Genomic DNA, 13,461 nt, shown 5'->3' on the forward strand with positions numbered 1-13,461 from the left:
AAAGCCTCAGAGGCAGGTTTCCAGAGTGTCAGGCACATTTTAATGCAATAAACAATCACAGAAATCACTATTTAATGTAACCGTCTGAACCAGCAGATACATTTATATCTATATTAACTGTCCAGTCACATCTGATGTCAGATTAAAGCCGTTTGTCATAATGGAAAGTTAACCTGATGGCAGCTGGAAGTTTGATGCACATCTTACAATTAAACAATAAACAGCCTTAACATCTGATACTGAGTATATATCTGGTTCTCTCATTTCATTTAATCCAAAGAAAAGAGGGAGAGAAAAGACAAAGAAAAAAGAGACAAAATAAATGTATGTCACTCAGGATTTACCCGTGATTTCTCATATTTCTCTGTTTTAGTCTTTATTTTTAACGTGATCTAAAAAGATGGAGTACATTATTGTAAGGAGGATGAGGTGGAGACACTGGGAGAGTATACAGTGTATCACCAAAGGCTCTGCTTGGCGATGACAAACCAGGAGTGCAGGTGGATCAAAAGTATTCTGAATGGATAAGCCAGCTGTGTAACTGTCTCTTCATTTTGTACTCCTATTAATGACAAAGGAACACATTAAATCTGTCCCGGGAGCTGGCCCACACGGTGACGCGCTTCATGTCCTCTGATGTGCCCCGCTGTCCATTCTCCTGCTGCAGGGACAGCAGCTCTCTCTCTCATCTGCGCTACCAGCACTGTTTCCACGGTGCTGGGGATCACTCAGACCAATCAGAAGCTGCGCCTCGGCTGCAGGGCATTTAAAGGCGAGGAGAGGCGCTCATTTGATTGGTGAAAACAGCGCTCGGCTGTGTTAAACCCACTCACGGCTTTTTTCCTCCCTCTCTGCCATTTATGCGGAGGGAGGCGTGGACGCGCAGCTCTGCGCTCCTCTGTGCCTTGACTGCGCCTCTCTTGCAGGAAACTTGCAAAGTGTGCCAGTCATGCCCTGTGCGCACGGCGAAGGCCGGCGCCAGGCAGGTGCCCCTGTGCTTGCGCCTGGTCTACGAAATTAGAGCCCAATAAGAGCACACCTTATTTTTTTCTTTTTGTTTGTTTATGAATTAAGAAGAATTTGGGTAAAAATGTTTCCAGGATCAGTAAAATATGTTTAACATGATACTTACAGTTGTGACTTCCTTTAACAGAACAAACTGTACAACCACAATCATTTCTCTAACTATTTTATTCTACTGTGTTTGTGAATAAGTGTTTGAAATTGAAGCGGAACACGGTTTGGAGGGAAAATGTGACTTTCATGACGGAAAGGTTGTGACTGTGAGCGTGGTTAAGGGCATCTTTTGGAGAGTAGTGTCAGGATTATTCACGCTGTGACAAATATAATACAACCTAATTCTTGCAGGGTTAATAGGCATGATTTGTATTGTCAGTACAAAGCCGGCTGCAGGTGGGAACAGAAAGGTGTCACAGGTATTGAAACGATTGTAACAGAGGAGCTGGGTGCTTGTGTGCTGATTTCACAACAGTGATTTTCTCTTTCTGCTTTGTTGTCACTCTAGGCAAACTCAGGATGAACTGGGCCCATGCTGTCAGCCTGATGACTAAATTTTCTCAGTCACTGGAAAAAGGCCAGCGTTGCAAAATTTGAGCAGAGAGTACAAAGAGAAGCTCAGATCCCTGTGATTTTAATTTCAGTGTGCCGCAGGAACACTACACAGTCAATTGTGAGAGCTGAACAGAGCTGTGAACACAGTTACAAAAGTTTAAAACATTTCATTTGACCCATGGGGTCTGAATCTTCCCCACCGTCCAAAGGATTACACATGGCTTACACCAACACGCTGCAGCTGGGTGAGAAGGTCAAGCAGCCGCGCAAATGTTTCTTTGAATATTGAGTCCAAATAGGGTAAAATACAACAGTTGTTGGATGATTGCTTTGACAAAATTCAAAGGTAGAGGTGTAAAGCACTGAAAGGAAGGCTGCTGTGATAAAAGGAGAAGACTTACTCATAGAAAGAGCTGCGGAAAGACTCCCTGGAACGTAAATATCATGAGATGCTGTCAGAAAGACAGACCTGCATGCTTTGACAGTCAGGGCTGTATGGTATTCATTCCAGGAGTGATGAAGATCTCCATTAAAGCTTTCTGATGAGCTTTATGTAACCCTGAGTGTACAGTTGTACTGTAGTGTCACTGTACACTGTAGTGTCTTTCTAAACATACCGAACACTAAAGCACATGTCACACTAATTGTGATGTGATGTATTAATTCACAAAGCACTGAGCAACATGGGTTAGTCAACACTGCCCGCTGCCCACTCTACGGATTCAATGTGAGGGTTGATACTAAATCAAAGCTCTGAAAAGAGAATGAGCAGAAGCCAAAAAAGACTTCAAACCCTCTGAAATCTCAAACACTGTTTCCAGAAATTAAGCAGAGTCAAAAGTTGGATGACCTCGATCTCGCTCAAATGAATTTTGTTGATATACCAGAATGAAGTGTCAGACATCAGCCTCAATGCTGGACGAATGCCAATAGAGTGTTGCTTAGCAACTGGAAACTATTTTTCTTGGTTGAGGGCTGAAATAAATTTAGAAGAAATTAAGCAAAGCCTGTGTCTATGATAAGTGTTAACCACTGCACAGCTGCATGGCTCTTCACTAACATGGATAAGGGCTGAGGGTATATCAATCCCTCATGTGTTTTTAGTGTTTTCTGAACACTTGTGATCGTCACTCAGATGGATGCTCTTTTAAAACACACAGAGAGGCACATTAAATGAAACAACTCTCTCATTCCTGAAATGAAAAATGTGCTCACTACAGAGCAAATTTGAGCCTGTTGTCTCTCAGGGACTTGGTGCACAGCGCTCTCTTTTTCTGCCTTTAAAAACATTAAAAAAAAGAGAGTTGAGTCAAAGATCCTACTCTTTGTGCCTCCCACATCTTTAAAGCCAATGTGGCACCTTGGAATAAAAGGTGGAGATAAAGGTCACAACATCTTCTTACAGAGGGATGGAGTACTTTATTATGCTCTCATGGTGGCTCTGAGTCAAAGGACCCAGCTAACTTGTAAACATTGGCACAAGCTTCTATAAACTACAACCCTGCAGCCATGGCATCATCCTGACAAAGAAAGAAGGAAAAGCTGCATTGGACACATTCAGGGTTAATGTTCTACCCTGTTTCCTTCAACGCATTTCACAAAAACTGTCTGTATGTTCAGATTAGCCTAACCAACAAAGCAAAAAATTGTGTTGGGCAGCAATCAGTTCTGCTAGCATTTCCCACTGACAGAAGGCGAAGCTGCTTCTTTACCCAGAGTGCCTAATTGTGCTTTGTTGGAGATTAAAAGGTTAAAAAGGGGGCACACTTTTCCTGTTGTGTGAAGTCATGGAGGACGATCAACGTAAGCCGTGACCATAGTCTTTACCATAGTTTGACCATAGGCCTCAGTTTTCACTCCTCGGCTGCTAGAGTCAGTTTATTTACCAGATGCACTCTGTAACGGGACAAATGTAGCCTCATCTGAATTCAGCTGGTAATTAAGTCTTAATTAGAGCCTCAAAAATACCAGTCTGTCAAACCACAGGGATATAACAAACAAAAATGTGGATACTTTGGAAATAGAGGGTACATGTGTGATATCACAGCAAGCAGAAGTCACTGCGATTACACCCACTGAGTGGCAGCGTTGGCTTAAATACCATCCGAACTTAAAGGGACTGTGAGGACTATCAGTTTGAATTGGACTTCAGCGACACCTTTGGCCGTCGCACGCACAGTCATATAGACGCCATATAACGATATGATTCGGAAATGAATGATATTTTTACTCTTTTCTTTGTTCAAAACAACTTTTTACTGGATTCATTGCAACTAAAAGGGTATTTATCAATACTTACCTAGCACTGTGGTTTGAAATGTGACAACAAGCAAACTTTGTCAGTTAGTACCGTAGTTGAGTAGCCAGTTATATTTAGTGCTACCCCCAGTCCAGTGCTCTAGGACATGTCTATAATGCGTAATGTTAGTGAATCCTGGTTATGTCCTGCCAGTCATCTACCAATCAGAGCTAACGTAACCTCACTCTTCATTTTATTGATAGACTCTCAAGTTTGAACAGACCACTGCAGAATAACTGCTGACTGTGGGTTGGAATCGACTTTAGCCCAAACAGTTTAGCCCAAGTTTTAGCCTTTAGCTCGTGCTCTATCTCTCTCTCTCTCTCTTTTTTTTCTTTTTCTTTCTGTCCTTTTTCTGTCTGACAGTTAGGCTCCAGTGTCCACCATCACTACAAAATTAATCACAGAAATCATTTCCAGCTGAGGAAAACACAGATCTATCTTCTCACTATTAACCCACATCAGCCGACTTGGTGCTGTCATAGAGGCTTTGACGTGCTGTAAACCCATTAGATCTTGTGCAACCTAATGAAAAAGCTAATAAATAGCACTTAGAAATAACCTTTAATGGCAATGAAAACCTTGTTTAAGTTGTGGATTACGATCTTACTACTTAGAAAGTCCACACAATCCTTTTAAGAGGAAGAGCTGTTGTGCTACTGATCGTATGAACAGGTTTGAAAGGCAGTGAGAGCTATTATTGTACAGGCTTCAGAAAGCTAAAGAAAAGAGAAGTAGATGGATGGCCGTGATTCACAGAAACAAGCAGAATCCAGGCAACGAAACTCAGATTTATGGTTCTCATTTTGTGTCAACTAACATTAATTCATGCTGTATTTTGGGTAAAATCATGCTTTGTATTATGCACTGTTTGACTAACATTGCTTCCAAGTAAAACTCTTAATATTACCATCTTTGATTTAGCTATATTTTTTCATGACTGAAGCGTTTTTGTCTTCAATTATGTGATTATGAACCTTGTGCTCAACATGAGGCTAACTAGTTTTCCAAATAAGGGGGACACTCGGACATAGCATTTGTAGCTGTGTCGTATAAATTAAATGACAAAAACTATACTTAAATAGTAAAGTACATATAGATAAAAAGTTGTGACCTATTACACACCTTCTGTCCAGCAATCACCACGCGGTCACCAAGTCGGATTCCCATGGCAGCGAGCTGGATCCTGGCCTTATCTGAGAGAACAGGAAGGGTCTGGGCCTGCAGCGTGAGGGGCAGAGGGGAGCTGGGTCTGGGTAGGGCCTGTCTCAGCAAAGTCCGAAGCTCTTTAGCCAGGATGGCTGCATCTGCCATTTCCAAGGGCATGTCGAGGGGGTCTGGAACCACATCTGCCGGGCACTGTCCTTTTTCATTCTGCAGGAGGAGTCATTGAGAGACAGGAACACGCTGATCAGTACAGAGCTGATTGTTCTCATTGTAGGGGAGATGATGAAGGTGCATGCTGAACTGTGTCTGTGCGTGGGCATCAGTTCTTCTCTATCAACAAGAATCCAACAAATATTTCTCATCAGTGTGGATACAAAGACAAATATTTCCATAGAGCAACAAATGATGTGTGGAGGAGTCTAAATACCAAGGCCAGGCCAAATATGCAGAATCATCGGCAGCAGAAAGCCCAAGTTTTATCTTAACAGAATAAGGATTGTGTTAAAATCGCTCATCAGACACAGACTGATTGTAACACAATCAAATTGTGATCTAACCATCATACAAAGAAACTAACACTGAGGTTTACTGGGGCAAAAGAAATCTGCAATACATTGAGGTGAAAGGGTCATTTCACTTTATACTGCCTTTAAAGAAAACCATCATTTTAAACAATTGTTCCTGATTTCAGACCAACAGGTGATGAAAACAGCTTTTGTACTAGACCTTATTGAAAATAATCCCTACATTTCTCAGGAGATTAACAGCATATGACACTGATTTTGTACTGTTATGGATTGAGGGTGGTTAAGAATTGGATTAACCAAATAATGTGTGGCTCAAGTCTTTTTGGATTTGTGTATTGTGTCTTGTGTTGGAGGCCTCTGTATGCTTTGTTTCTGTTTCTTTATATTTGCAGTTATCCAATGGCAGGATAAATCTTTGAGTATTACCTGTGGGAGGTTTATGTTTTTTTCAGTGTGATTAAATATGCTTTGTTGTTACCACAATGCAGCCCTCACAGCATTATTTGGACACACGAACACGACCAACTAGACACAAAAATATCCCATCATTCTGTTCTTCATTGTGCTTAAGATAACAGCTTTTACTAACATATGCGCTTGGTGTATTTTTTCCAGCTCTGTGGGAATAAAATGCAAAGCTCAAACCTCGAGCCATCCTTTAAAAACTGTCATATACTAAGCCACAGACATGTGGCAAATGGCTTTGCCAGTTGAGTGACAGCCATGCACTGACTACAAGAGTTGTTTCAGGATTTCTTTTTTTTTCCTTCTGCCCATTTTATATTTGTCATCCGACTATTGCTCCATCATTTCTATATTGTTTCATGGTGTTTCTAATCATTTCAAGCCATCAGCTCTATCATCATTTCAACTTGGCAAGATAAGACTGTTTCACCAAAGCCACTCCAGCTCTAAGTCCATATTCTTTGGAAATTGAGTTTCAGAGGGCTTCATCAATGAGCTCTGACCCAAATGGCCAATGAAAGAATAAAGTCATGTGGTCCTGAGGTCTGCCAGACCAGGTATCTGCCATCCATGTCCAACTTGGGTACTGTACTGTACTGTGTACTGGGTCACACTTTGTGAGGTTTGCCCTCGCGCAGGTGGCCCAGCTTTAAATCAAGCCTGTGTCACCCCCCCCACTCTCCCCCTGTTCCCTACGCTATCTACTGTCCTCTCTCCTATGCAGTTGCAGGCATATAAAGTCCAAAAATTAACTTTAAAGGTGGGTTGCTTTGACACTTTTGGCCCGCAGTCTCATACAGACTATCCTGAAGATGTGACTCTTAACAAGGCATGTGTTTGTTTTTGGAAATGAATAAAAAGTGGATCTTCTTTTTTAACAGTTATTTTCTTTTTTCAAGACAACTTTTTACCAGGTACATAGCAAGGTACATAGCAAGGTATTTATCAACAGCTATGTAGCGCTGTTGTATAAAACCTAACAACAAGCAAACTTTGTCAGTTTGTACCATAGTTTACTGGGTATATTTAGTGCTACTCCCAGCCCAGTGCTTTGAGACATGTCTTTGATGTGTAACGTTAGTGAATCCTGGTTATGTCCTGACAGTCATCTACCAATCAGAGCTAATGTAACCTCACTCTTCATTTTATTGATAGACTCTCAAGTTTGAACAGACCACTGCAGAATAACTGCTGACTGGTTTGGAATCAACTTTAGCCCAAACAGTTTAGCCCATGTGTTAGCCTTTAGCTCGTGCTCTATCTCTCTCCTGTTTATTTTTCTTCTGCTCTTCTGTCCTTTTTTCTGTCTGACAGTTGGGCTCCAGTGTCCACTATCACTACAAAATTAATCACAGAAATCATTTCCAGCTGAGAAAGACTCAGATCTCTGTCCTCACAAGGCATTTAGAAACAACCTATCTTGGTGTGGATGATCTCATTTTACTCTGTGGATTATGAACAGGGTTGGAGGAGAGACTTTTTGAAGATGACTTAGAAAGCCCTCACATCCTTGGAGTGACTTTTCACTTTTTCACAAATATGAATCAGCAAATACAAAAACATCGAACAAAACGTGAAAGAAAAATCTTACAAAACAGGAAAGTTTTTGAATTGAAAAAAAAAACAAAAAAAAAACATCGAAAATAAAGATGTATTTTTTTCATTTCAGTTTTTTTATTGCAACTTCTTTTGTCTTGCAAATTATTTTGCAGGTTGCAAGTTTTATGGGATAATTCACTCTTTAAGAAGTGTTTTTGTGTTATTAAATATGTATGCCTTTGATGAAAAATCTTTAATTGAAATGCACTCTCATTTACTCAAATGGTTTTCTTAATCATTTCATGTTAGAGCCACTATAGATTTCCATGCTAATGCAAAACGTTTTATGACACTCTGAATTATTTAAAATTAAACACAGCACATCCTGCCAGCAAATCAATAAATCCTCTCTGTTGATATCATAAAGTTTGGTTTCAGTCACACTGTGAGTTAATTGGGTTTTACAGTGTACATAAAGAACTAACCGTCATGCTGATGTTTGTTCACATACATTAGGAGGACAAGACTTCAGAGACTGTTAGACAGTGTGCTGCTCAAACCAACAGCAACTAGTTTACAAGAGTAAAGATGGAAGTACACGACAGAATGAGCTTCTGAATCCTATCAACCATAGACTTCATCCATGCTGTGTACATATTCAAAAAAGACCTATTTTTCCCCTTGAACAACAATGTAATACAACAATCTAACAAACACACATCTAACAAATAATCAGCAACACTTGGCATACAGCTGAAGGTACCAGCCTGCAACACTTGGAGACAAAGAATTCAAGCAGAAATCCAGAAAAACCAAGCAGACTTGCAGCAGCAGCTCAATCCAGCCTGAATGTGAAACAATCAGGAAAAAAAACACACACCACAGAAACTTACCCCTGATGTATAGTCTGCTTGCTTACCATAGCTATCAAGCCAAATGACATGTAATAAAGGCAGCATGAAAGGCCATTAATACTCTGCAATTTTCAAGCTTAAGAAAACTTTCCACTGCTTGGATTCAGAGTTATAAATCTCTGCTGGGCAAGAGAAAAGAAATATCACATTAAACCACTTCTAAGTCTGACCTTTACTCAAAATGAAAGGAAAAAAAGAGTTTCTTGGCTCTGAAATCGCGTCTTTTACCCCACTGCCAGAAAATATTGACTCTTTAGTGACATGATCTGGGAAGAAGAGGATCCCAGTATGTCTCAGATGAAACTCATTACTGTTCTAACTGTAGGGTGTGTTAAGAATGTAGTTGATAATGATGCAACATGCACAGCTTTTAACGCACAACACCAAGTACTTATTTCTCCAGAAGCTTTGTTTGAAAACTTCCATGCAGCACAAAGGTTAACGTGATATTTCTGTCTCTGACTGCACATTTAGCAGAGCACGCTGAAATGAAAGCACAGGAACAGATACACAAGTGAGAAACTACATCAGTATAAGCATCCATGGAAACTTGATGATTAACCAAATTAAGACATTATCTATTTACAGAGTGGATACCTACATGTTTATGATTTACATAATGAAGTGGAAAGAGCTCAATGTAAATGTACCACATTGTTTCTTTTTCTGACAATAAAAGTAGGATTGAAAACAAGTTGCTGAACAAATACATCATATCTTAAGGGCTGTTCAAAATCAACAAACCCTCTTCAGTGAGATTAACAAAAGAAAGAAAATGTTGGTCCAATGAGGAACAAACAGAAAGCGTTTTAACAACAAAAAAGCTCCAAACAAAGGATCTGAAAAACAAGCTGCATTTTACAAACCGACCAACATCAACATGCTCTCCATGCTTTTCATTCACACACACTGAGAATTCAGAGCCTCTACATTCATGTTTGAGTATTGGTTCTGTTGGATTATGGTATGCAGTGCTTTGGTGACCTCCAGTGGGAAAACAAGTGTATTTATAGACAGGCACGGTCTGTGTTCTGGAGTTAAATGAATGTGAACCAAGCTACAATATCTATGGTCCTAATCTCATGTCAATACGCACTGAACATCTGTTGTACAGCTTTCATTTCAAGATAACAGTTATTAGTTATTCAGGAAGTGCCTCGACCAGAGACCTCTTTAATTGCTTTGTTTGTAGGTTAGTGTTAAGGCAAAAAGGTTTCTTTAACAAATCTCATGAGGTTTATAAAGCTGTGTTTCCTCACTTTACCCTTTAGACTACACATAACGTCAGACATGGCTGTTGATTTATGTTTCTCACGCAACTGATGAGTAACACTTCTGTTTCAACTACAGGAATGTGTCAGTTGTTAATTGTTCGAGCACGTATGAAGAACTTTGCTTCTTAAGTGTCTTACAGGGAAAATATGAGACACATTCGAGCCGATGTGGAAGTTTGGTATGAGTGGGAAAACTATACCGTAATTCCAGGACTATAAGCCACTACTTTTTTCTCACGGTTTGAACCCTGCAGTTAATACAATGGTGCAGCTAATTTATAGATTTTGTTATGGCCGCCAGGGGGCGCTCTTTATGTTGTGCTCATTAAGCCACAATTATCTCCCATGATCTCCAAAGGAAGGAGACAAACAGAGCGGCCAGGGGTGAGGAGGAGAAACACAGGAAAAAGACGGGTCACACCAGAGCTCACCGTACACAGCCCTAAGGAGTTTACTTCAGATCTACAGAACAAGATAAAAATCCATTTCATTTTCATGTGGGGCCCTTTGCTTTAAACAAATCTAAATATTTTGGACATTTCTACTTGAGCATTTTGCTCATTTAGGTTTTGTCTTTAGCCTGCAGAATACATCTAGGCCTAATTAAATAACAAAATAATTGTAGACCCAAAATCACCCTTGAGCTTATTTTTGCTTTATATTTAAATAATAAATAAATGAGTAAAAACAAAAATACACACGACTTCAGCTTTAATGTTACAAATGATGTAACTTTACACAAAATTAACAAGCTCTGGCAGCTGTAATCCAGCTTTATTAGAAAAGTTACAGCATAATATTTTAAGATAAATTACTCTACACCTGTGGACTTGGTCAGAGAGCAAACAGATCGCAACGGATACTGATCAAGGATCAGACCACGCTGTGAAGGCTAAAGGGATTTGTCTTCCTGAATGGATTTACACTTTCTGACACAATTCTCCTGGAGTTTCATCTGGTGTCCGCACAGGCAGTGTTAATATTATATCAGTGATAGAAAAAAAGGAGCTAGATATTAGCCTGGGTCTGTTATCTTTCTATTTTGGGGGTCAAAATGTAATTTTGACCCATTTCCCTATAAATATGTCATGTTACAACGTGCGGCTTATAGTCAAGTGCGGCCCATATTTGCACTTTTTTTCTTTTTAAATTGCGTTGGTGCAGCCTATATTCAGATGTGCCAAATAGTACGGAAATTACGGTAAACTAGACTTGTTTGTCAGAAAGTAGCAAGCTCGTGGAGGAACTGGAAAAGGTTGTGAAGCAGAGTGTTGGGCATAGACACACGAGGATCCTTGGGAGAAACTGAGTGATACATGTCTCAGGGTGATGCCAAGAGGTGAATTACTCAGAAAGGATCAGAGGATAGGAGTGCACAGGTCAGGTCCTGCCACAGTCCTGGGAACAAATGTAAGAGAGAGATAGGTTTGACTATCAGTGAAGGAGATACAAAGGCTCTACAACTCTACATCAGAGAGCACTTCTGTGTCTTTCCTCAGGGGGAAAACTTCTGTTTCCCCTGAGGTGCATGTTTGTATTCCAGTCTAGCAAGAATTAAGTGAAACCTTTTACAGACTGAACTGATTTGTTGCATCATTTGTTGCTGCTTCCTCTAGTTCTGATAGAGGTTTTCTATCAGTATGGTTAGAAAAAAAATGTTTCATCAATTCTTTATGGAGGCACACATTTAAGGTAATCTGGACATATGAACTTCAGGTCTAGAGATAATAAAAAAATGTCTTAATTTTCAAACAGAAGGACAATGTGTGTCCCTTGGCCTAGCTCTGTGCACAAAACCACAATCATGGGGAAGAGAGCAGACTTGACAGTTGTCCTGGTCATCAACACCCTGCAGCAGGAGGGGAAGACACAGAAGGTCACAGCGTAAAAAAAGGCTGGTTGAAGGAAAGTTGGCTGTATGGGAAAAGTGTGGTAAGGAAAAAGGCTGATTTGGCTTTGAAAGGATTGTGAAGAAAAGTTGAACATGAGACAGCTTCACAGGAAGTGGACTGAGGCTGGTGTCTGTGCATCAAGAGCCACCACGCACAGGCGTCTTCAGGAAAAAGACTTCACTCCTGAAACAGAGACAACATCAGAGGCGCCTCACACCTCAGCTAAGGAAAAAAGGACTTGAGTGATCCACAGTCCTCTTTTGGAAATCAAGGTCTTTTAGTGTGGAGGAAGAATGAAGAGGCACAGAGTCCAAGGTGTTTGAAGTCCAGTGGGAAGTTTTCCCAGCTTGTGATGATTTGGGGTTTTGTGTCATCTGCTGGTTTTGATCCACGGTGTTTTATCAAGTCCACAGTCATCACAGCCGTCTGTGAGGAAAAGCACTTCATGTCTCTGTTTCTGACAAGCTTCACAGAGATGTCTTATTACCTGCCAACAGCACCAAAACAACTACCAAATCATTGCTGACCAAGGTTATACCAAATATTGATTTACAAAACAAATCTGATTAACTGATCAAATCAAACTGAGCTCTTTTTAATCTGACTGAGCTTAACATTTCCACTCACAGTGAAGCAAACCAAGGTGAGCTAAATCATAGAGGTTTTTTCTGTCGTGTCACTGTCAGAGTCAGGACCATTTCCTCCTCCATCATTACACAAGGTCCATATTCTGGTTAAGTCTATATTTAAAAAAAGTTGTTTAAATGCTCCACAGAGTGCTGAACTACAGGAATATTACTGTTTACATGTTAATCCACATATTCTGGATAAACCATAGCAGTAGTAGTAGTAGTGACGTCATGACAAGATGTCATCAAGGGTGTGTTTTGCATCCACTGTATTGACGTTTGCTTTTGAGCCATATTGTGTAATATTTGTATCCCTTGTTTATCAAAGTGTGACTAGACTCTCATTCTTATTCCTCCCTAATGGCAGTTTGTCCACAGTCTTTTAAAAATATGCTTCTGCCCATCTATGTAGTCCATGATGATATTCATTATTCATTATCATTCATTATTCATCTTTCATTATTTTGAGTGAGTCTGTCTCTTCCAAGCCCCAAAGTTTAGGGTCTTTCGCTTCCTCCCCATGTTGAACAAACAATTGAGCAAACAAATCCTTTAAGTAGCTTAATCTGGAGCATACTCCGACTGACGCGTTTACATGACCCAGGCTGATACGGGCACATGCCAGGGTTTTTATTTGGGTTTGAAACAATCTGGAAATGAGCTTTATCTGGTTTTGACCATTGGAATAGGGTGTTCACGTGACTCCTACACAACCAGAAAATTACTGTTATTCAAATTAATACAGGAATAAAGTGTGAATGTAAACAGCCATTGTATTCAATTCTTTATTTCTCCATGGTTTTACTGAATGCACAATTTAATTGTGTAGATGTATAGAGGTTTGGCAAATGTCTCAATCACTAATTTCAAGTCTTCTGCAACAAACCACAATGTCTGTTTGGAAATTCACAGCCTCATCAAGAACAAAATAATCAACAAAGCAGAGTATAAGCTTTGGAGCATGGCTATCTGTGAATGTCAGATGATCTATGTTAAACTGTAACTTCTGTTCTGGTTGTGAAATCACAAAGATCCACAGCCATGATGATTGACCCAGAGCTCAAAACCTAAGTCAGTATGTGTGTGATGTCCGGTGGTCAGCTCCTATACACCAAATGGAAACAGTAGCCACGTTTACATGCAGACTTTTTTCTCATTCGGATTATAATCATTCTGTTTGAAG

The 13,461-nt window shown here is 40.0% G+C and overlaps 1 protein-coding gene across 1 annotated transcript in view; it reads right to left on the reverse strand.

The window, feature by feature from the left end:
• The window catches only part of LOC141806583 (CAP-Gly domain-containing linker protein 4), a 59,968-nt gene that overhangs the window by 34,105 nt on the left and 12,402 nt on the right, over nucleotides 1-13,461 (reverse strand). The window contains exon 7 of the mRNA XM_074692179.1: nucleotides 4,997-5,245. Within this exon, the coding sequence (XP_074548280.1) occupies nucleotides 4,997-5,245 (249 nt within the window). The remainder of the gene's footprint in view (nucleotides 1-4,996; nucleotides 5,246-13,461) is intronic.

Source organism: Halichoeres trimaculatus, unplaced genomic scaffold (genome assembly GCF_033239565.1).
Source record: "Halichoeres trimaculatus isolate MK-OKI-2021-1 unplaced genomic scaffold, fHalTri1.1 fHalTri1_scaffold_17, whole genome shotgun sequence".
NCBI classification, from domain to species: Eukaryota; Metazoa; Chordata; class Actinopteri; order Labriformes; family Labridae; genus Halichoeres; species Halichoeres trimaculatus.